At 43.3% G+C, this 23,219-nt stretch overlaps 9 protein-coding genes across 9 annotated transcripts; 4 read left to right on the forward strand and 5 right to left on the reverse strand.

Annotated features, from left to right (window-relative positions):
* Window position 1: 1 nt before the first annotated feature.
* On the forward strand, window positions 2-394 carry AWJ20_2875 (uncharacterized protein; the record flags this gene model as incomplete). The annotated part of the gene is made up of 1 exon (XM_018879848.1): window positions 2-394. The coding sequence occupies one exon, from the start codon at window positions 2-4 to the stop codon at window positions 392-394; it is 393 nt and encodes a 130-aa protein (XP_018737726.1).
* Window positions 395-1,371: 977 nt separating this feature from the next.
* AWJ20_2876 (uncharacterized protein) lies at window positions 1,372-1,878 on the reverse strand (the record flags this gene model as incomplete). The annotated part of the gene is made up of 1 exon (XM_018879849.1): window positions 1,372-1,878. The coding sequence occupies one exon, from the start codon at window positions 1,876-1,878 to the stop codon at window positions 1,372-1,374; it is 507 nt and encodes a 168-aa protein (XP_018737727.1).
* A 1,464-nt stretch (window positions 1,879-3,342) lies between these two features.
* On the forward strand, window positions 3,343-5,970 carry NHA1 (Nha1p; the record flags this gene model as incomplete). The annotated part of the gene is made up of 1 exon (XM_018879850.1): window positions 3,343-5,970. The coding sequence occupies one exon, from the start codon at window positions 3,343-3,345 to the stop codon at window positions 5,968-5,970; it is 2,628 nt and encodes an 875-aa protein (XP_018737728.1).
* A 227-nt stretch (window positions 5,971-6,197) lies between these two features.
* Window positions 6,198-9,038, reverse strand: DIP2 (Dip2p; the record flags this gene model as incomplete). The annotated part of the gene is made up of 1 exon (XM_018879851.1): window positions 6,198-9,038. The coding sequence occupies one exon, from the start codon at window positions 9,036-9,038 to the stop codon at window positions 6,198-6,200; it is 2,841 nt and encodes a 946-aa protein (XP_018737729.1).
* Window positions 7,471-7,851, forward strand: AWJ20_2879 (L3118; the record flags this gene model as incomplete). Its single annotated transcript, XM_018879852.1, has 1 exon — window positions 7,471-7,851. The coding sequence occupies one exon, from the start codon at window positions 7,471-7,473 to the stop codon at window positions 7,849-7,851; it is 381 nt and encodes a 126-aa protein (XP_018737730.1).
* Window positions 9,039-11,712: 2,674 nt separating the features above from the next.
* On the reverse strand, window positions 11,713-12,813 carry ARC40 (Arc40p; the record flags this gene model as incomplete). Its single annotated transcript, XM_018879854.1, has 1 exon — window positions 11,713-12,813. The coding sequence occupies one exon, from the start codon at window positions 12,811-12,813 to the stop codon at window positions 11,713-11,715; it is 1,101 nt and encodes a 366-aa protein (XP_018737731.1).
* A 934-nt stretch (window positions 12,814-13,747) lies between these two features.
* ADE13 (adenylosuccinase ADE13) lies at window positions 13,748-15,196 on the forward strand (the record flags this gene model as incomplete). Its single annotated transcript, XM_018879855.1, has 1 exon — window positions 13,748-15,196. One exon carries the CDS (start codon window positions 13,748-13,750, stop codon window positions 15,194-15,196), a length of 1,449 nt encoding a protein of 482 aa, XP_018737732.1.
* Window positions 15,197-15,417: 221 nt separating this feature from the next.
* On the reverse strand, window positions 15,418-16,356 carry MED7 (Med7p; the record flags this gene model as incomplete). Its single annotated transcript, XM_018879856.1, has 1 exon — window positions 15,418-16,356. One exon carries the CDS (start codon window positions 16,354-16,356, stop codon window positions 15,418-15,420), a length of 939 nt encoding a protein of 312 aa, XP_018737733.1.
* Window positions 16,357-19,747: 3,391 nt separating this feature from the next.
* AWJ20_2883 (uncharacterized protein) lies at window positions 19,748-20,434 on the reverse strand (the record flags this gene model as incomplete). Its single annotated transcript, XM_018879857.1, has 1 exon — window positions 19,748-20,434. One exon carries the CDS (start codon window positions 20,432-20,434, stop codon window positions 19,748-19,750), a length of 687 nt encoding a protein of 228 aa, XP_018737734.1.
* Between the last annotated feature and the right edge of the window lie 2,785 nt (window positions 20,435-23,219).

Genomic DNA, 23,219 nt, shown 5'->3' on the forward strand with positions numbered 1-23,219 from the left:
GATGGTGTTGTATAAGATTTTGAATGAAGCTCCAGCTGAAGCAGCTAAAGATGGCTCTGTTCCAGCTTCCACAGTACTTCCGCTAACCCCACTGGATGCCAAAGATGGATTTATACATCTTTCTACTGGGGATCAGTTAGAAGGCACTCTCAATGCTTTTTTCAGCGATAGTACCAGTGTTGTTCTTCTCTATATCGACGCCCCAAATTCTAAAGAATCGCCAATTCTGGAGGGCAAGACCGGCAATCGTCCAGACAGCATTATAAAGTGGGACTGGGTGGAATCTCGTAAAACCTATTTTGCTCATATTTATGGGAATCTCACAAATGGTGACATCACTAAAGTGGTCTCTATAACAAAATCTGGAGCACGTTGGGAGAATCTCGACCTTTAACAGCCATGTCTTATATTACGCTTTTATTTAATATGAAACTATTAAAATAGGAATCCGAATACAATTTAATTTTGTTATCGATTTACAGCCAGCTTTTGATCAAAGTCGTGACCACTGCCCCCCTGAGATGTGCCGATAAGGGAAACCCTTGCCTCTATCATAATTATAGAGAGCGTCAGAAATGGGAGCATGGTGTTGACATAATATGTTTCTGTTAAACTGAGAGAAGTCAGGCCAAATGAAATATCTTTCCGGCTCGCTGGGAGATACGATTGCATATCTCGCCGAGCAGAAAGGTGAGATAGAGCTAATATTTGTGGGGACAAGTGACGAATTCTTGGATCAGGTTAAAGACGCGTCAAGTAAGCTGCGCAAGCGCAACTCGTTCGATATCAGATTTGCCATCAATCCTAATGCTCTGGTTAGTTATTTATATTCGAAAGGGTGGAATAAAGCTGATTCACTCGCTAATTCCAATGCTGATACTCCGAGTGATCTAGCTGACGACGCTGGAAACCCAAGAAATACCGCCAAAATAGTGATGATTTGGGGACTTATTGATCAGCTGAATAAGAATGAGATTCTAGATGCAAGAATGCTCCAAAAATGGTTATTCAGTGTTCTGGGATCATTTTCGATCGAGCCATATGTCACAAATATCCTAGCAGACAGCATTGATCTGGATACAAATCTCTCTTTTGACAGAAGAACGATTAGTTCCAATGACACGCCTGATGGCCCCCAAGTTACGGTTGGCAATCTGATAAAGAACTGGATGAGTGTGAAGAAACTTAATTAATTCTACAAAGTTTTATATACAACAATTGGACAACAGCATCCAATCAGCCATCGGTTAATAAATAAGGCGAAGAATACCAGAAACTAGAAGAAAACAAGACGGAGTGTGGCATCAGTTCTTGAATTGTTAAAAAATGAAAATTAGCTGTTAGGCCACTTTGTCTCCAGAATATTATAATTCAGTTCTCGGTCCCTTCTGCAGTCTCTTCTTCAGTGGAATATGCACCGTCGTCTTCTTCTTCACTGCTACTGATACCCCAATCATCCTTGGGCACTTCTTTGAACTCAACTGGCCAGTATGGATATCTCTGCCATTCTTTCTTATTGGTGACAATATTAGAAAATTCACCTTTAACTTTGGACTCTGTGTCACCATGCAGGACTTCCGGTCCATATAGTTCAACTACAACATTACTACCTCGCTTCACAAAAATTGTGTTTCTGAATTTAGGTGGCATAGCTACAAGAATAGTTCTGCTTTCTTCGGAATCTACAGTATATTCGTGGTCTGGCGAGCTAAGGGCTTTCTGTAGCTTAGTAGCCTCTGATGGTGGTACGAGGACCTCATACAAGCTATTTCCACGAGCTTTCAAAATAGAAACAATCAGCTCGTTACTTTCAATAGTATCTGGTGGAACACCAACGGTTTCAATCCGCCTCTGAACAGCCCGTGACTTGATTCCCATCTCTATCTATTATTTTGCTGCTCCATAGAAAACAGGGCCGATCAATAACATAATAATCTGTTGAACAAAAAAACTTCAGCCGCGCACGCGCCATTCATCGTAATCTCAGGGGAAAGGTCGATCCTCTTGTTACTGTCCGTAACATACCTGCTACCATATTGGCCAAGAGAGTAGACCCATGAAATCCGTCTGATGTGTGGACATCTCAGATACTAAAAGGGCACTCACACTTCATAGATACCTCCGACAGGTGGATCAACCTGCCAGACGAAATGGCCCACATGTCTTGGCCTCTAATGGACTATAACTATACGGCGTACCGACCTTGCATGGAAAGCCTATTGAGGAACTCGCTTTTTTCTAGAAGCCTAGACGATACGACCATAAATGATGCAACAACAAATGACAAATCTCTGCACTTATGATGATATTCGTATAGAAATACATTACATAAGACATCTTTTAAAAAGAGCTATATTCCCAGGTCGAACTGGTTTATGAGCGAGTTCACGGAAGATATTGAGTTAGAAGACCGAGATGATCGGCGTGATGAGGGCTATAGTTCCGAGCAGCTGCTGCATGCAGGTATCCCAAGTGGCTCAGTATGGAAGTAAGGCTAGCAGGATGATATCAGACAGCAGATAAAGTTGTGACCGCCAAGTTATCGGTTGTTAGCGTAATTTGTATAATATACGTTTATGGGCTGTACGGCCGAAGTACTAGACCACTATCTCAACTGGGCTTGGCATTACATATCCACGATCTTTTTGTTTTAAAACGGATATATTTTCTTTAAACGATTATATCTTATCGTCAACATTTTCATTGTATTATCAGCAGTATAACTGGCTGACTTTATTATTTATTATTTATTTTATTATTCGGCAGAGTTCCTGATCTAGCGTTGACTCGTTGATGGTAAACAATCATGAATAATGGCTTGGGACCAACTATGGGTAAGTTTACACTGATAAGACTCCGGCTCGTTTGAACCATTCGTCTATTTATCGTTTGTTGACGGTAGAGTTTGGAAAGTAAATTTCGGTTAGCTTGAGTCGCAACCTTTAACCTTGGGGTTTAGGCATAGCAAGAGTTATCTGGGGGAGGAGCGAGTCTGTTACTATATAATATCAGGTACTCAGTTGCTAACTGTTCTAGATCGATAAACCCCATATTGCATATGCTCTAATTGGCTGGTTCGTAACAGTTTTCTCGTTAATTTCACTATTCGTCAAAGAGAAACTATATATTGGTGAAGCAACAGTCGCAGCACTGTTTGGTCTAATAGTAGGACCGCACTGTCTGAATTGGTTTTCTCCAACAACATGGGGTAACTCAGATTATATCACCATTGAGGTGTCAAGAATCGTCTTGGTCGTACAGATTTTCGCAGTTGCTGTCGAGTTACCAAAGAAGTATATGCTCAAGCACTGGCTGTCAGTGTTTATCTTACTGATTCCAGTCATGACTTTCGGTTGGCTTTTGTCCAGCGTGTTTATTTGGAAGCTTATTCCTACATTGACGTGGATCCAAGGTCTCGCGATTGCTGCTTGTGTTACCGCTACAGATCCTGTCTTGGCCTCAGCTGTTGTTGGTAAAGGTAAGTTTGCCAAACGTGTTCCTGGTCATTTGAGGAACATTCTTTCTGCCGAGTCAGGCTGTAACGACGGTATGGCTTTCCCGTTTGCATATCTTGCACTCAACATTATCAAGCATACTGGTCATCCCCGAGAAATTGCCTTTGATTTTATCGTCATAACTGTTTTATACGAATGTGTATTCGGCTGTGTATTAGGTGCTATCATTGGATATGTAGGCAGACACGCAATCAAGTTTGCAGAAAAAAAGAATCTCATTGATAGAGAGTCGTTTCTAGTATTTTACTTTGTACTGGCGCTATTCTGCACTGGAGTAGGTAGTATTATTGGCGTCGATGACTTACTAGTAGCTTTTGCAGCTGGCACAGCATTTTCTTGGGATGGTTGGTTTGCAAGAAAAACTGAGGAGTCTCATGTATCCAACGTCATTGATTTGTTACTCAATATGGCTTATTTCGTATACCTAGGAGCCATTGTTCCTTGGCAAAACTTTAACAACAAGGACTTAGGTATCGAGGCCTGGAAACTAGTGATTCTTGCTATTTTAATTCTACTTTTCCGTCGTCTACCAATTGTACTGGCTATGAAGCCTTTTACTCCGGATATTCGTACCTGGAGAGAAGCTCTTTTTTGTGGACATTTTGGTCCCATTGGAGTAGGCGCCATTTTTATCAGTATATTGGTTCGCGCCGAGCTTGAACATGGAGAGCCTACTCCGTTGGCGGAAGTTCCACCAGAAGGAACTCCCAATTATTTTGCTATTGCAGCAATCTGGCCAGTGACGACCTTTCTAGTAATTTGCTCGATTGTTGTTCACGGCTCTTCGATTGCTGTGTTTACACTTGGCAAGCGTCTCAATAATATGACCATCACCATGTCTTACACAACCGGTGGCAACAACCAATCGTGGCTATCACGTTTGCCACGTATTGAAGGTGGCCGAACTCTGTCTCTTCACAAAGTAGATACAGATGAACCTGGAAGATTCAAATATGGTAAGACTGCCAAGCCGGCTGGTGGTATGAAGAGAAGGAAGGGTGGTCGAAAATCTAGACGAGAGCCGCCTGAGAACCTACCTATTGATCTTGGGGCTGGAAAAGATATTTCAAATGAAGCTGCCCGTGATCCCAGAGAAGCGACTGCGGAGGAGAAGATTAATCAAGATGAAATTAATGCTTATGCCGAGGGTCATGATATTATTATCGAAGACAACTTAGGTGAGGTGATTGCCACTGTTCATAGTAAAAAAGGTAGTACCGAGTCATCGGCAAGCACACATTCCGAAAAGACCGCTCGGGACGAATCCAAAGTCAACACTGATCCAGCCATCGCTGAAAAGAAATCTTCGTCTCGGCATAACGACGGCACTCGAGTATCTGACGAGGAAGATTCTGAAGACGATGGTGCTGATGAGGAAGGAGAAGATGCTGAAGAAGAACAGGAGCCTCTAGAACATGACACAAGAAGAAGTCGAAGACGTGCTGATGAGCATCCCTCTAGACGGAGCTCCGAATCCTCTCCAGGACCAAGGCAAATGCTTAGCCGTCGCAGTACCAGTCGTGGCTCTGGAAGAGCGGGCCATAAGGTCATTGCCTACCAACTTGACAATGACGTTATCGTCGAGAATGAAGATGGTGAGATTATTCGTCGCTACAGAATCAACAGGAAACCGACGGATTTGGCAGCTGAAGATTCGCGGCCCAGAAGTCGGCAAAATTCTATTATTGGAAGAACCCTCTCCAAAGTGGGCCTGTCGAAGCTTGTACACTCGAATGCCGAATCGTCTACAGCACACTCGGGCAGTGGTTTACATCATCAACACTCTCCTTCTGCTGATCATGACGTTGAAAAGCAAGAAGTGAGTGATATCGTTCCTGTAGAAGCTAATCATGGAGGAGAAAAATTCCCATTTGATGATGACACTATACGACATCACCTGAAGAGTCTGCTACATACTGGAGACTTGCAGGAGCATCATTCTACTGGAGACAGCAGTCGTCGACCCAACAGACTGGAGAGTTCTGAACACAGACACCGTGGTCAAGAAGACGAGAGATCACCGTCGCCCAATTCTGTACTCCCCAATAGTTCGCTTAATCAAGGATCTATGCCGCGGAACTTCCTTGGTCGCCGTGCAGATATCGATGAGAACGATGAGGATGATGAAGTGGATGACCATCATCGACATAAGATAAGTAGCTCTCGTCATGCTGATGATGATGAGGAAACAGAAGTTGAAAGAAAGCGTCGTCTAGCAGCTCTTGGTTTGTTGTCTACTGAGGACGATGAAGAAGATGAAGAAGAGAGAAACGTTTTTAGACCACGCCAGACGAGACTCTCCCCTGCACCGGAAATTATTCGTGAGGAGGATGAGGAAGACGATGTGAAGGACAAAGATGATGCGCGAGTTGAATCAGAAAAATCTATGGGTGAAAATACAACGCCTAAAATCCAGTGGGGCGACGATGTAAAGAGGGGACATGGCCGAAGATAGATATCAGTGTATTACATAGTTTCATAGTCATAATTTATAGCATTATTTCAGTAATTATCTCGTATGTGGAATCATTTGGCGACTTTTAATATCAGCTAATCTTGCATTTCGAATGGTAAAGCAATTGCCAAGATCGAGACACCCGCTGAACATCCATTGTAAGCACGGAGGCAACTGAATAATTAAAATGCCAATATGAATTAGTTAATAAATACAAGTATACATGATTAGTTGACAGTAGTGAATGCTCTCTTTTTGAGTTGTCTGTCTTGATTCTCTTGATATTCCTTTTCATCAACAAACTCCTTTGTATGATAGATGTCCCAGTTCTGTTTAATGTATTTCAGACCAGCAATGTTATAACCCATCTGCTGTCGCGATCTGTCAAGAGCGGTGAGAAGATTGTTGCGAAGGGTTTCCAAGTTGGTTCTCATGACATTATTGGCGACAATTTGTTTATGATATGTGCGCAGTGTAAACATCAAAACACGACAGAGAAGAGGAATATTCCACTGTTTGAGAGCCCATATTTCAATGAATTTGAAGAGAGAGATAACCTTGTCAAAGGAAAAAACAAGCAAAGCATCTTCAAGCTGGCTTGGCTTGATACGCTGAAGCACATCCATAACATATCTTTCGGCCGAAACATCAAGAGTTTTGAGAATAATATTACGAACTGGAGGTGCCGCTTTAGGGTTCTGTTTAAGATTTAGCTCATGTTCCTGGAGTTGCTTCAGATCTTCGATTCCAATATCAAGGGCTTCCATGAGCTTCTCACCAGCCTTTAGTGTCTCAATTGTTTGTTTACCGGCTCTTTCAACTTCGTTAAGATCTTCTTCATCTTCCCCTTCTCCACGGGGTTTCTCGTCATCTTCCAATGAGCTGGTTAAAGTAGCCTCGTAAAGCTCTTCCAACTCTTTTTCTCTTTCTTCCTCCAAGAATAATGGCTCATCTGTCAGCTCCCAAATTCGAACACTTTTATCATGAGAGCCAGATACTACAAAACTAGCATCATTTGCAATAGCAAGACTCCATACTTCAGACTTATGACCTACTAGCTTCTGAATATTTTCAAACTTGTCACCATCCCAGTATTTGACAGTTTTGTCCTTAGATGCCGAAAAGAAATTATGAGTTCCTGGTTCAAATAGAACTTTCATAATGCTATCTTGGTGTCCAAAAAGAGACTTGTGACAATCACCAAAATCAAGACCCCATATCTTAATATTCTTGTCAGCTGAGCAAGTTACTAGGAGTTTGGAATCGTGGGAAATATCCAGAGAAAGTACTGGGAGCTTATGACCATACAAATTGAGGAAGAATTTTAGAGTATCTGTGAAAAATACTTTAACAGTGTTATCCAGCAATGAGCAAGCAATAAGCTTAAAATCAGGAGAGAGCTTAACTGCCAAAATATCGTCTGTCAGCTCCAATGTCTTCGTGTGTTTTAGCTTTAACTTGTTAAATGTGCGGTTCGTACCTGGAACCTCTTCCTGGACAATGCGGAATTCCCAGAATTTAACTGTTTTATCGGCACTGGCTGTGACAAGAGTTTTACCATCGGCACTAATATCCAGTGACCAAATAGCACCTGTATGGGCATCAGTAAGCTCCTCTTGTATCGATGAACTAGCAATATCGTATAATGCAAGGGTTCCCTCTTTAGTTCCGGTCACAACCAGAGCATCTCCTGGCAGAAAACTGCAACATAAAATGTATCCACAATCAAGGAAAGTTCTCAAGCAGTTGTTTGTTTTGATATTCCATAGTTTCAAGGAGCCATTCGCAGCACTGACAACCATTTTTTTGTCAGAACTTATGGACAAAGCTCTGATATCAGAACGGTGGCCAGCAAGATCGATAGCATATGATCTAGTATAATCAGCAGGACCTGCTTTTTTGGTGGAAGATTCGTCGGAAACAACAGAATAATACTCAATCGAATTGTTAGACAAGTTGACTACCAAGTCTAAACTTGACTTGATCGAAATAGCACCAGACCCTCTATTTTGCGAGTGGTCAATCCAATCAAAGTTTCTCACCTTGGCAGATGTACGAATAATGGTAAATGGAATATACTTTTCGAGAATATTGTCTTCACTGATAGCAGGATCGGCCTCTAGACCCTTGTCCTTCCGTCTCTTCTGTTTTCTGGCAACTGATTTCTTGATTTCTTGGAGTGACCGTTTTCTCCAGATTTCAACAGACTTATCTGAGTTGGAAATGGCAAAGAATCTGCCATTGGAATGGTACTTGAGACCCAAGCCACGTTCGGGACTTTGTTTAGGTAAAGTTCCAATCTCAACAACCTTCTCGCCATCTTCAGCGGCCAAATTTATTGACCAGAATTTTATGTCCTTTGTAGCACCAGATGTAACTGCAGTAACCTCTGTTTCTGAATTGTCTCCGTTTCCATCTTCGTCTGGAATAGTTGCTGACTGCTCTTCCAACAACCCCATAGACCAGCACTCACCGCGATGAGCAACGTGCGTTTCTACACAGTGTTGTATATCCAAACTCCATAGCTTAATCATTCCATCTTTACTGGTACTTAATAAATATGGCTCGTCGACAGACTCCCCGCCCCCGAGAAATGCAACGCTTGTGATCTGATCACGGTGGCTCCTTAGTCTATAAAGACCCACTTCCGCTACTAGGTCCCATACCACAATATTTGAATCTCTTGAACCACTGGCTAATCTAGTTCCTGATTTATCAAATTTGAGACTGCTGATAGCCGACTTATGTCCATTGAATGTCACCAAGACCGTTTTGGATTGAACATCCCATACTCTGATAGATCCATCTGTGTAGCCCGCAGCAATAAGTTGGTTAGTAGGATCAATAGAGACCTGACTGACTTCTATGGCCTGAAGTAATTCTCTAGATTCCGCTAGTCTAGCTATCAATGTACTGCTCTTGATGTCCCATAGCAATACATCCTCCAAACCACCCACTACTGCTAATCCAGTTGAGCTCGAATTTGAAGGGAGCCAAGCGACATTGCTATTGGATGAGATTACGCCAAATGAAGATAGCGCTTCATAACGCGAGTATGTCTTCACCATTATAAAGTGATTACTCTTCAGAAACTGTTCGCTATAGTTTACTTTGCTTGGATCAAAATATTTTTTTTTTCTGTCGTGATCTCTCTATGCACTATAAGCGTGTAAAAACTAAATTTTTCAGTCAGCCGTTCAACGTAGATAAGATAGTCAATCGTAGTCCCTGCATGCAGTAGTCAACTTAGAGCTCTGGGGTTGGGGCAACATCCCTTACTTGTTACTCCTCTCTCTTCACTCTGGTTGCCGCAGTCTTTTAAATTATAGGTTATAGTTTCAAGTTGATATCTTTTGTTTTGAAGCAGTTCTCAGTATTTAAGCTTCTATCAGTAGATTAGTGCTCAAAATAAGTCCGGGTATGACTTAAACGAAGCCGTGTGTGGACTGACCTCGATACAATGCATGCCGATATCGGACTGACGTTAACTCTGATCTGATCCATTAGTTAATCTATCGCTATCTATAACTATGACAGAGTCGAAAAGAGTGGCATATCTGGGTCCCCCAGGAACCTATACTCATCAAGTAAGTTGTCATGCTTATATTTAGACTTTGCTATCTTCTTCAACTTTTCTTGATCCCATATTCTAACCTATAGGCTGCCCTGCAAGCTTTCCCTAGTGGAAACCATGTCCCAGTGACGACTATTCCTGACTGTTTTACTATTCTAAAAGACTCACAGGTAGATGTTTCCGTGGTTCCGATTGAAAATTCGACAAATGGAAGTGTGGTCTTTACTTTAGACCAACTCCGTGACTTGTATCATAGTGAAAATAGCATTGCCTGTGAGAATTTGCATATTGTTGACGAGGTTTTTGTTAGTATAGATCACTGCTTGTTGACAACGGGCTCAAAAGACCTATCCCAAGTTGAACGTGTGTATAGTCATCCTCAGGTATGGGGTCAATGTGATAAATGGTATGATTCAAATTTAAAAGGCATCGAAAAGATAGATACGACATCCACTAGTAAAGCGGTTGAGTTGGTTAAGAATGATCCGACCAGTGCGGCAATTGCTAGTAAGGCAGCGGGTATTGTTCACGGAGTACCTGTGATTGTTCCCAGTATATCGAATAAGAAGGACAATACTACCAGGTTCTTAGTCCTAAGCAGTAGTCCCAACAAACCACCTCCTAGTCACTCACCATCTTCCTCCTATGGCACCCTTATATCATTCGTTATTGAACATCGACAACCAGGAGCTCTTTGTAATGCATTGAATGAATTCTCTAAAGAAGGTATTAATTTGACATCAATCTCGTCTCGTCCATCTGGACGTGAACAATGGACGTATGTCTTTTTTATTGAATTCGATGGATACTACTTAGATCCAAGCATACAGAGAGTAATTCAGAAGCTTGATCAGTATTGTCGTGAACTTCATGTTATGGGCTCTTTCCCTCGCAGAGGAACCAGTACTACCAATAGAGTCGAATAGACGATATACGCGAAATCTAATTCAAAAGATCCAGACACTGAAATATGGCATTCTAGAGTCTATCCATAACAACATTTAATCATTAAAAAATATATATAAATACCAGCAACAGCTAGTGACTGTAACTAGTGACCGTACTTTTGGTATTCCCATTCTCTATTATCAAGTGGGCATACAGCTCTTGATCTAAAGCCCAGTTAGTTTCAACTTACGCTAGCCTCGACTACCCCGTGTTTTCCAACACGACTGAAAAACAAACTTACTTGAGCCATCTAGAGATACAGTGGAAGTGAAAGGCATGGTTACAGTTACCCCAAGCTACTGAGCATTCTTCTTTCGAGCCATTCTCAGCCTGATTTGCTTGGCAATCAATACATTGGTCCATAAGATGATTTCTGCAGATAGCACATGTGTCAATTACGATATCCCAAGACCAGAATGCTACAGCACTCCACTAGATTTGTTAGTATACCACACCAGTCTTTCACAATGGGTTCCTTATCAGAAGCATTAATTCTGCTCTGAAATAATAAATCAACTCCCTTTCATACCTTTTTTACTTCGAATCGTGGTTTGTCTACCTTCTTTCCAGCTGATATGGTGTTAGATTATGATAGAACATTGATTTCCCTTGAAATCCTTTTCGAATTCTATACTCACTCTTAGGTTCTGGAGTTTGTTCCTTTAATTCAGGCACTTCGACTTCAACTTCCATAGCATCGTCAGCCATAATGAATTGTGTAGATGATGCGATGTTATTAAGAGTAATTGAAAGTCAAATAAATAAATAAATAGCGGCACCCTGCTTCAAAATGTTATTGTTTACTAAGCACTTCGTTGCAGTAGGGAGCCAAATTCTAGAGAAAAAAAAAGCAGGGAATTGTTTGGCGTACCTTTGCGGTTTGATTTGAAATAGGAATGAAAATACACCCCTCTCTTATTGTGATCCTAGCGCACCACCTTATTCATCATTGTTACTATACTCTAAATTCGACGTGGTCAAGGGTATTTCGTATCACGTGATCATGGAGGTATGTATGGGGTATTGGTATCTATCTATCTTTTGACAGAGCTTACCATTCTGTTTTCTGTCCTCAATTTGAATCCTCGCCGAATGCCTCTTCGTAGAAGGTGGCTAGGATAATAAGACGCAAGTGAAGTGAGAAATTGGAAATCTTGGGCAGAGCCCAAGGTCCAGTAGGGAAAACAAATAGAAAAAAAATCTAATACTGTATGCATAGACTAGACATCAAAGATAACGACACGGCCGTCGACGCCCGAAGTGGAGATCTTGGTAACAATCCCATTAGAAGTAGCGTAGGCACGGACCGAAGTGATAGTATTTTGATGGACAGTTGGTAGCTCAGTTGAGTCAGTTGAGTCGGAACCCTTAAGATCCAATTGACGGAACATGTTCAGGGCAGACGACTCACGGGCCGAATCGGCTTTCTTCGATTTCGAAGGGTCGTCAATTGAGTGGTCATACTCCCATCCAGATTCATCTCCTTTGAAAACAACTGGATGGCAGTCGTTACCAGCAGCTACAATGGTACTTTCAGTAGTCCAGACCAAGCTCTTAAATGGCAGGAAAGAAGTGTTTACAGATACCACAGCCCGAGGGGGTTGATCAGCACCCCCAGGGTAAGCGACAATGATACTTGAATCATGGGTGACAAAACCAAGGGCATCTCCAGAGGGAGAGAAAGCAACATCATGAACCCAACCGCCAGAAGCATTGGTAAAATCACCGCACAGGGTTTGAAATGGGAGTCGCTCTCCCCATACAGTAGGAGCAGGGCGTTGGTCAACTGACTTGATAAATCCTGAAAAGACTCTAGCATGACCATCGGTAGAACCAGCAGCAAGGAGTACCGAGTTAGGATGCCAGTCAACTGATAAGACAGTGGACCGAATGGGTTTCTTAATATGCTTCGAAACCCACCAATCGTTTTCTTGTTCAAAATAACAAACAGCAATTGCTCTGGCACCAGATCCAACTGCAAACTTAGTGTTATCTGGAGACCAACGAACAAAGGTAGCAGCACGATTGATTCTTAAAAGGACCAAAGTTTGTTTCCATGACCCGTCTGCTTGAGGTTCCCAAACAAGAGCGTTACGGTCTTGTGAACAAGTAACAATTTTGCCATCACCGGCAACATCTACTGAAGTGACTGTCTTGTCATGTTGAGAAAGTTTTGTACCCAATTGCAATTGGTTGCGGCCAGTGTCAAAATACAACTCGACATCATTGTTCCGAGCTACCGCCAAAAGCGATCTGTCCTCACTGAATGAGTGGTCAGCAATGGGCTCATGGCCCAAACTGTGAACAACAGGTCCTGGCATTATACAGTAATAGAAGTAATTCGATTATAACAGGAGCAACACTCTACTGTTATAGTTTAAGATAGAAAAAGCGAGGTTATGATTGTAATGAGTGGTGAGCGTGAAGTTACTCAAGCATGCGTGTTGGATACTGTGGTTACAGCCACTTGACAAGTGAGGCCAGCCGCATGCTCCACAAATGCAGGGTCTAAATAATTTCCTAATTCTTTCTACGGCCATTATAAAGGTATCGAACTGTGTTTTTGCAATTGCTTCCATTTCACTTATGATAGAGCATCAAACGATTGCAGGCCCAGAGAAATCTGACCTATAGTTTACACCTATGCTGCTACAACTCTGTGATACCTCATTGAGAAGCTATATATGTAACAGAATTCAGCAGTTCATAATCGAATAAACTTCGTCACTTGCACCCATCTGACAGCTACCTTTGTCTATATTAAACGGTACTATACAAAACCTATAACATGTGGGACCGAAATCCAGCCTATACAGCACACTATCGTACAATATTAGAAGTACCTGCATTGCGGCCGAGGCCGGCGTGAATAACGCACAATAGGCCGGCTCGTTCCGATACCATGAATATAAGATTCTCTTATCGTGAGAAATAAATTTCATCCAAACACATTAGAATGGTGTAGGTATTGGGACTTGGTTCTCGCGAATGTCATCTCAGATTGGAAAATGAAAATATTAAACATATCCAGGAATTCGTGAAGTCTTTGGTCACGGGGTTGGCAGCATGCAAATTAAAGATGTCTGATTAGACAGATATCGTGAGAGATAGCATGCAGGTGCTATTCTGCCGTACGAAGATGAAAAAGTTTAAATCAATGAAGATCGACAGTCTGGTCTGACTATTTATTTATTTTGGTTTTCCATTCATCTCGAATATTTCAGAGTAATCAAAATCAATCAACATCATCTAACAATGTCATCTAACGATTCTTATTCGTCACCCCTCTCATCCCGTTATGCCTCGAAAGAGATGGCCCAATTGTTCTCTCTGAGAACTAGGTTTTCGACCTGGAGAAAACTTTGGTACACTTTAGCTGTTGCTGAGAAGGAGCTTGGCATTGAGGCCATCACTGATGAAGCTATTCAACAATTGAAGGACAACTTGGTAGTTACTGATGAAGACATTGAGGCTGCTTCCAAGCAGGAGGCTATTGTCAGACACGACGTTATGTCCCATGTCCACGTCTATGGATTAAAGGCTCCTGCTGCTGCTGGTATTATCCACTTGGGAGCTACTTCTTGTTATGTTACTGACAATGCTGATTTAATTTTCCTTAGAGACGGTCTTGATCTGCTGATCCCTAAGTTGGTTAACGTTATTGACCGTTTGTCCAAATTCGCTCTTCAATACAAGGATCTGCCAGTTCTTGGTTGGACCCACTTTCAACCTGCTCAATTGACAACTGTCGGTAAGAGAGCTACTCTTTGGATTCAAGAGCTTTTGTGGGATTTGCGTAACTTGCAAAGAGCCCGTAACGATCTTGGTCTTCGTGGTGTTAAGGGCACTACTGGTACTCAAGGTTCATTCTTGTCTCTTTTCCACGGAGACCATGACAAGGTTGAGGAGCTTGATCAAAGAGTTGTTGAGATGCTTGGCTTTGACTATGCTTACCCATGTACCGGTCAAACTTACTCCCGTAAGATTGACGTCGATGTCTTGGCTACCTTGGCTTCTTTGGGTGTTTCTGCTCACAAGTTCGCTACTGATATTAGACTTCTTGCCAACCTTAAGGAAATTGAAGAGCCTTTTGAGAAGTCTCAAATTGGTTCCTCTGCTATGGCCTATAAGCGTAACCCTATGAGAAGTGAGCGTGTTTGTTCTCTTGCTCGTCACCTACAATCCACCTTCCAAGATGCTACTTCTACTGCCTCTGTACAATGGTTCGAGAGAACTTTAGACGATTCTGCTATCCGTCGTGTATCCATCCCCTCTGCTTATCTCACTGCTGACATTGTTCTTTCTACTATGCTCAATATCGTGTCAGGTCTTGTCGTATATCCTAAGGTAATTGAGAGACGTATCAACTCGGAACTTCCTTTCATGGCCACTGAAAACATCATTATGGCCATGGTCGAGCGTGGAGGTGATCGTCAAGAATGCCACGAGCAAATTAGAGTGCTGTCGCACCAAGCTGCCAGTGTCGTCAAGGAACAAGGTGGAGATAACGATCTTATTGAGAGAATAAAGGCTACAGAGTACTTCGCTCCAGTAAAGAACGACCTAGATGCCCTTCTCAACCCACAGACCTTCGTTGGTCGTGCTCCTCAGCAAACTGAAAAGTTCGTTAAGGTCACTGTCGCTAATGCTCTCAAGGGTCTTGAAAAGCACATCACTTCGGAGTCTGTTCAACTCCAAGTTTAAGTTAAAACCGGTCATATACAAGAAATACCTACATTTATTACCGTTGTGGTCCTACCTCCGGTGGCTGGGGCTCTGCCCCAGACCCCGTAGCTCCTCTCGCTGCGCTCGAGTCGTTACGTCGATGAATCCGTCTCAGTATCCAGCGAAACTGTATTCTAGCTTTCTAAAGGCACAATAAATCACAAAACTATGTTGAGGAAATAAATAAACTGGATACAAAATTATATCTGAATACCCTGCCGTTGTAGTAGGTCCCACAAGGCTAGGTCCCTAGTTTTACGGTCTCCAGAAGTTGGAAGTTCATCCTGATGCGATGTACTAGCAAGATATTCTTGGTTGAGGTCCGCAGCCTTGGCTGTTGTTTCCGCTAGTATTCCAGTCAGCTGTTGGGCTAGACCGGTAATTTTGTTTCGAATTGCGTCATTGGACTCTTTCAGACTGTTGATTTCGCTGCGGCGGGTCTGAATCTGATCCTCTATTAGCAGCACCAGGCTTTCTCGCGCTTGATGTGGTCTGTATTCATTCAGAAGGTGATGCATATTTATGACTATGACTCTAATATCTTCCACTTTTGCAGGAAACTTCTCCGGAGCAGTAGCCATGATACCCACTAATTCCAGGAAATTCACCAGGACTGATTTGAGCAGCTTCTTCAGTTCCCAAATCTGCTCCTTATGACTAGCTTGAACAGATTCCGAAGCTATAGGGACCACTTCCGAGCTGGAAGATGCAACTACCGTGCCATTACTTCCTTTACCTATATCCTGGTATAATTGGCGAATTCCAACCTCTTCTAAAGGTAGTAGTTTATCGTCTACTTGCCATATGTTGCCAAATCCACGGTACGAGGTCGTATTAGGGGGCCGTGTCGGTGGTTCTAGCAAGTTTAATGGAAATTCTAAAGGTTTTTCTGAACTTTCATCTACTGTTTTTGCCAATTCTGCCGGCTGAGATGGCTCGCTTGTTTCTGTTTCTATTTTGACTGATACCGTCGGTTGAATACCGTCATTCCCCTGTTCTCCTTTTATTGTGGTTTCTAAGTCATTGGGTTTCTGCTCCTTCCGCTCTCTTTGCAGTTGTTCAAACTTTTCTATATTTGCTTTCGTAAAATGTTTGTAGTACCAAGGTGGTGGTGGGTACACCGAAGAAATCCCCGACATCGTGTCTTGAGTGGTTCAGTTGGAAATTCAAGATTAGCGATGTTCTGAAGTTAAACAGCTAGTTATATTCGCCCTAGCCCTTATCTAAAGATAAGAACGAACCGGAACTGGGCCATAGTAGATTCATAATTAATTATGAATTAACATTTCTAAGATCACACGGGAGTTTGGGTTGAAAGCTCCATTCTAGCAATCATAAAACAACAATCTGAAGATGTTAAATCAAAATATTCTACGGTCAAAAGCCAAGACGCTCGCTATACAGGATGTACGGCGTGATAACTTGACCTTGAAGATCTGACCTGAAATCTAATTGCAATCTACTGTGGACTTAATGGCAGCCAAGAAGAAGAAAAGTAAATCAAATTCCAAGGTAGTGGCTACACAGCCAGTGATGGCTGATCCTGGAAATAATGAAGAGATGCTGGGAGAAGTTAGTCTTGTAGATGGGACAAAACAGTCAGCGCTGGATGAAGTAGCGGCCTCGCAGCCCATAGGTGGGCCAGGGACACATGCTAACCTCATGCTTCGAATTCGTCAAGACTTGAAAACAAAGTACAACCTGGATGTTCCATACTCTGCTGGAACCAAATTTTCAGGCATTGGGCCTTTTACTAATCCTATTCTTGAGGGTCTGAAGCCAGATCAAGTGGAGGAACATTTGGAGTCTGTCCCTTTAGAATATCTAGATCCACGAATAGATGGCTATCAGCTCTTCTCAAGCCAAGACATTGATCAAATGTTATCTGACTATACTGATGTAGATGCTGTTACTAGAGACATTGATCGTGAGCGGTCAACTAGCAATATTTCTGAAGGAATAACTACGCTAAAGTCGTATTTACGGCCAGATGAATATCGCGAGATGCTGTCATATCTTTATTATTCTTTGGCCGAAGAATCAGTATACAACAAGTATTCTAAGAAGTGGGACGAGGAATCTATTGCTTCTGACTCTACTAATGATTCGACAAAGACTTTAAATGGATCTGTCGATGGGGCAGACGACGTGGCTAATGGAAATGATAATGTGACTTCAAGCAGTTACATCGATAAATCTACTGCTGATAGGGATAATTTTGGCGAAAAGAAGAGTACGGGGTCTCCAGTCCTACGGTCAGATGAACTGAACCCGCCAAAAGTAGGATTCCTCGACGGCAATGCTCTCTTAATAAAAGCAGTTAGTAAGGCAATTGCACCTACTTTGTATGATAGGCTGGATCAAGAAAATCGTGATCTTCCAGATATTGCTAGCAAAGATGTCTCTATTGAGACAGATAGTCCAAAGGGCAGTTCACCATCACTGAACATGATGATTGAAAGACGGAGGGTACTGATGGATCTCGAATATTGGTTCAAATTGCAACTCGCGGCTGCTCGTGTTGATGGACTCCGTGCTGCAGCTACGAGAGTCGAGTCGGAAGTGGAAGCAGATACTTTGAGTGCAACCGAAGCTCGCAAGTCTATGCTTAATGTTCCATTTTACGAAACGTTGTTTTGAAGGCACTTCTTTAGAACAACCCTATTTATTTTGTTATAAGAATTTTATAATCATTCATATTCACTAGTTTTTGATAATTCAGCGTTGGGTAAATACAAGACTACGATGAACACTCGAGTTTGGTTAGAGCACAATAATGATCAAAAAAATCTCAAAAGCTGTACGATACTTTGGCCTAAGTTGAATCGATCAGGTATTCAGCCAATGCTTGGATATTGAAAGGGCTGCCTAATAGTTGATTCACCCGCTGGTCAAATAACATGTCCCACGACACAGCAGGCAGCTTTGAATTACAGGCATCACGAATTCCATGTATAATTTTTTGTTACCATTAAACCTCATTTTTGTTGTGCTGAGAGATTTGTTGCTTTTATCGTTTTTGTACCGGCAGTAGAGACCCCTCTGATTTCTTGATTATCAAACTTGTGACGGGCTATTGTAACCATTTGTGCATCCCCCTGAAATAATTATGTATGACAGTGTCTATCTGTCAGGAAATATGCATCAAGTATGCAAGGTTGTAACGTCTAAGTACGAACTATATAGTGCAGCTATTGTCCTGTAGCCAGACTCTGCTATGTTTCTATCTATACAAATACTAAAACATAGAAAAAAAAAAAAATTGGGGACCTTGGGATTTCTAGATTAAGCATTTATATAATGGGAACATTTTCAGCAAACTACATCTAGTACACTAACTTTTGTCTGACATACCGCAACGAACTTTCCAGTCAAATTCAGGGGTATAGCGATATTAGGGTTTTTACACGGCTGTCATGTTGCGATTTTCCAGAGCCGTCCAAGCAGACATCCTTTAACATCGTAACAGCATCAGGGACTGGAACCCAGAAATTAGCATAACTAATAGTGGAAACTAATTGATTCATTGACACTTCTTGCTTCTAACCTGGCTCAATAGTAAAACTTATCAGAATGTTCCTTTATCTCGCCGCAGTGTTCCTTAACGGAGCCAACCTCTTTTTGCAAGTGTTCTTCGCCGTCATGTTCTCGGATCTCGAAGCCGACTATATCAACCCTGTCGACCTTTGCAACAAACTTAATATGGTACGTGTGTCTACGGGCTGTAGATGCCTCCGGCGGCTGGGGCTCTGCCCCAGACCCCGTAGCTCCTGCTTCGCAGGAGGTTGCTGGGACTGCCACGAGAACGACTCGAGCATAGCGAGAGGAGCCACGGGGTCTGGGGCAGAGCCCCAGCCGCCAGAGGCTTGTCGACCCCTCAAGTATCGAGCTTTGCAGCTACTAACAGATCTAGTACATTTTGCCTGAGGCTGGACTACACGCATTTATCACTCTGTTGATGCTCATCACCGGCAAATGGTTCTCATTTTTGATCAACGTCCCATTGTTGGCTTACAATATCCGCAAGGTTGTCACCAACACTTATCTGCTAGATGCTACAGAGATCTTCCGTACAGTGAGCAAGCATAAGAAAGAGACTTTTATTAAGCTGGGATTCCACCTTGTGTTGTTCTTCTACTACTTGTATGCCATGATCATGTCTATTGTAGCTGAAGAGTAGGCTTAAAACCTGACCCAGATAGAATTTCGACGACTATAATGACCAATGCTATGTACTATAGTGAACCGGAAAAATATAAAGTGCATTTCCTCAATTGGCCGCTAGCGTGGCTCCGGGGTGCTGTTGGGTTCTGCCCCACTCTCCGAAGCTCCACTTGGTGCGCTTAAATAGTGTAGTAAGCACGCTACCCAGCTAAAGTTCACTCCGTCGCAGATAAGTTCAAGTATATATGCAAAAGCAGAATCTATAATCTACGAGCTCTAAGTCTATAACTTTTAGGAATATGCAGGGAACAACAAAAAAACAACACAAAATATACAAAATGCAAACCAGGCTCTAGCAACCTCTTTCTATAACAATGCAATAAGCTCAGTGGCACTGGTAACTTGGACAGATATAACAGTACCAATAAGGAACATACTCTTAAAAACGTGAGAAGCGAGGTTCCTTCCTCTGAATCCCTCCACAGCACCCATGACAGAGCTAGCAACACCGCCCGCGGTAGCTCCTAGACACCAACAGTACCAGAATGGCTTGGGAGGAAATGGATCTCCCTTCCGCGTGGCCAAATAAGAGAAGGTAGCAAATCCAATCAGCATTCTGCTGGAATAATTGGCCAGGTTTTTGACGAGCTGCAGACTGGGTTTCTGCCTTTCGTATAGCAAACTGTATGTAGCAAGCTCCGTGAAACCACCACTGGCACCGGCCAAACTGGCTTTCATCCAAATGGGGATTGGCATCTTTTGAGTCTCACTGTAAGTAATATCAAAAGTCCAGAATCTAACAAACATTCGAGACAGATGTGGAAGAGTATGCTGCTTAGCAAAAGTGGAGACTTTGAACTCAGGGTTCGAGATCCGCCGTGAAATAGCCTCTATGGGTAGACTAGCCAAACCGGCAGTTATACCAGCACTGGCAAACAACATCTGGTGGGAAAATGATGGGATATTATCTAGGAACACATTCTTAGGTAGGTGCGAAGTTGGAATAGATACATGTGTATCACGGTTAGAGAAATTTTGAATCTCCGTAGCCATTTTGAAGACGGGGTGTGTTAGCGTTGAAACAGTATAAAGAAGTCAAAATGATAGCGAAGTCCAACCCATATATTTATAAAATGTATGATACCAATATGACTAAGTTATCATTACCGAAGCGAAGATCATCAGTACATAGCATTTAGTCACGGTCGGAAAAATTAACGTTATCAGATCAGCAATCAACCCGCTTTAGCGGCCTAAGCCTAAACAGGAAGACGGTCACATCACGGAGAAATCCATGTCGGAGATATGCCATCCAAGCTTCGTCTAATTTCCGTGCAAGTGAGTACAATATGGCTGAAAACACAATAGTCCGACGAGCGAACAAGTAGACCACTATACTACTATGACCGGTGATGTATTGCATTTCCGCTAGTTAGCCAGCTATGGCCGAAAACTGGACCACAAGCAGCACGCCGGCCCATCCTGTTTTGACCTGTTGACCCAAACTCCCCAAAACAATCAGCCAATCACCATTAAAAATTCATGAGCAGTTCGAAATTGAAATAAAGTCTTCTCGCCAGCCAATGGAAACAGCAACAATTCATTACTCAATTGCCAGAATAACCGGGGCGAATAACCGGGGCCCTAGCACCCGATACATTCGTAACACGGCTCATAAAAACAGAAATCCCTTACTAATGGTATCGGTCCAACAGCCACTCCGTGCCGACCGAACCTACCCACCCAACCCCCGGCCCGTCCGCAGCCCATCCAGGTCGGTCCGAGCTCTCCGCGAAGCGGAGCCACGGGGTCTGGGGCGAAGCCCCAGCCGCCGGAGGCAAAAACACCACCACCGCCAATAAGCGTCACCCCACTCACCACTTCAACGGTGTCGTTTGGCAAAAATATACAGAACGCGTGTTGTAGCCAGCCAGCCGATGGGCGACGAGTCAGAACCGACTCTTTCAGGGGTATTTACTAACTATGCATGGATCAGCGACAATAAACCGCAGCAGTGCAAATAATAAAGCGACTTGGAATGTGCTCTAAGGGCACTAACGAGCTATAGAATAGCATCTGCTTGTCTATACTACGATTAGACATGTCACGATCGGACGACCCTGCTTGTTCTATTAATAACAGTTTTTGCCGGTCGTGAACTATGGGGGTCGGACCTGCCTCCGGCGGCTGGGGCTGCGCCCCAGACCCCGCTGCTCCTCTCGCTGCGCTCGAGTCGTTTTTTCGGGGGTTGGCAGCTCAGTGTAGTGAGTGAGCTTTGCTCTTCGGAGACTAGCTAGCAACCAGGGGTAGTGGTGCTGTTCCTGGCTGCAGTGGTAATAATATCCTTATATAGTGTGACTGTTGCTGGCTAGTGCCTGGTGCCGGTAGCACCGATTATAATAATAGTGACACATGCATTGACCGAGACATGCGTCAAGAAAAGCCGATCCAGGCTGATCTCGAGCTGATCTAGCGGCAGAGTGAGGGGTCAATAGCGCCATGTCTGAGGCATGCTATGGTGACTGTTGATACAGCTAAAACTGCCACTCTCTGGATATAAATAAATTTAAATTTTTCGTACCATAAGGCACTGGTCACATGTGTCGCAAGGACCACCTGGTTTGAGATAAGCTCGAACTATTGGCCCAGAACTAGCTCATTCTGGCCCAGTGTCACTCCAAGATCGAGGTCTTTGGGGGATGCATGCAGCCTCCGGCGGCTGGGGCTCTGCCCCAGACCCCGCTGCTCCTCTCGCTGCGCTCGAGTCGGGTCGTGTGGACTCCCCCCATAAAACTCCTGCGAAGCAGGAGCAACCAGGGTCTGGGGCGGAGCCCCAGCCGCCGGAGGCACCCTCCGACCGCGCCATGGCTCTAGTGAGCATGGGCCAAGACTAGATCAGAATCAGTCAACAGCTGCAGTGCAAATAACTGGCGCTAGCTGCGGAAAATATGCACAAGTGTCTCTCAGGTATGCACGGCCGGTGCACAGTGTGCTCGTATTAGGAGGGGGTTGTGTTACATGGCCGGTGATTAGTGGTGTCGGGAGCCCAAAACAGGCTGTTTGTCATCCAAAGCAGTTGTGGCAATGCCACCATACCGCCAGTTCTATAGATAGCATCGTTTTTCTGGCTGCCTGTTGTGAGGGAACCAGAATAGGAGTCTAACAGTGCTAGAATCGAGGACGATAGAACGAAACGAGGAATTAGAAAAAACAGGTTGTGACCGCTCTCAGCCACCGCTATCTCTATTGAGTTCTATCTTAGTTGACACTAAAGTTGTCTATCGCAAATCAGGCTCAGTCAGGCCTCTATCTCACTTCCTGCGGCATTCCGGCAGCAGCAGCCAGCAGTAGTTTCTGCCGCAGCTTTGTCGGTCGTCCCAGCAGCAGCCCGGCAAAAAGTAGCCCAGCAGCAACCGGCCAGCAGCAACAAGCCAGCAGCAACAAGCCAGCAGCAGCCGGCCAGCAGCAGCCCATGGACCGTCCCCGACACCCAAACCGCAGAAAATTCCTCCCAACGTTAGTTAGCTACCTAGCACTTTACAAACAGAACAATATTACTTAGAATAACTTATTTCTGCAGCAGATATATTATTACTTTTTCTCCTTTCTTTCATCAGTCAAAAGAAAAAAATAACATTAAAATACCGTTACAAATTATACAGACTGGAAAGCTTTGTTATTTGTGCTTCTTTTCTACCGCGACTGACTTTGTTTCTTTAGTTTGTACTTTGTATCTTTGTTGGTGTGATTATAAGTAGTTACCATCTGGTTTATTCAGTTTGACGACTCCTGAAATCGCTGTAAATTTCGACTCGACTCCTATTCTCTCATTTTGAAA

Source organism: Sugiyamaella lignohabitans, chromosome B (genome assembly GCF_001640025.1).
Source record: "Sugiyamaella lignohabitans strain CBS 10342 chromosome B, complete sequence".
Lineage (NCBI taxonomy): Eukaryota > Fungi > Ascomycota > Dipodascomycetes > Dipodascales > Trichomonascaceae > Sugiyamaella > Sugiyamaella lignohabitans.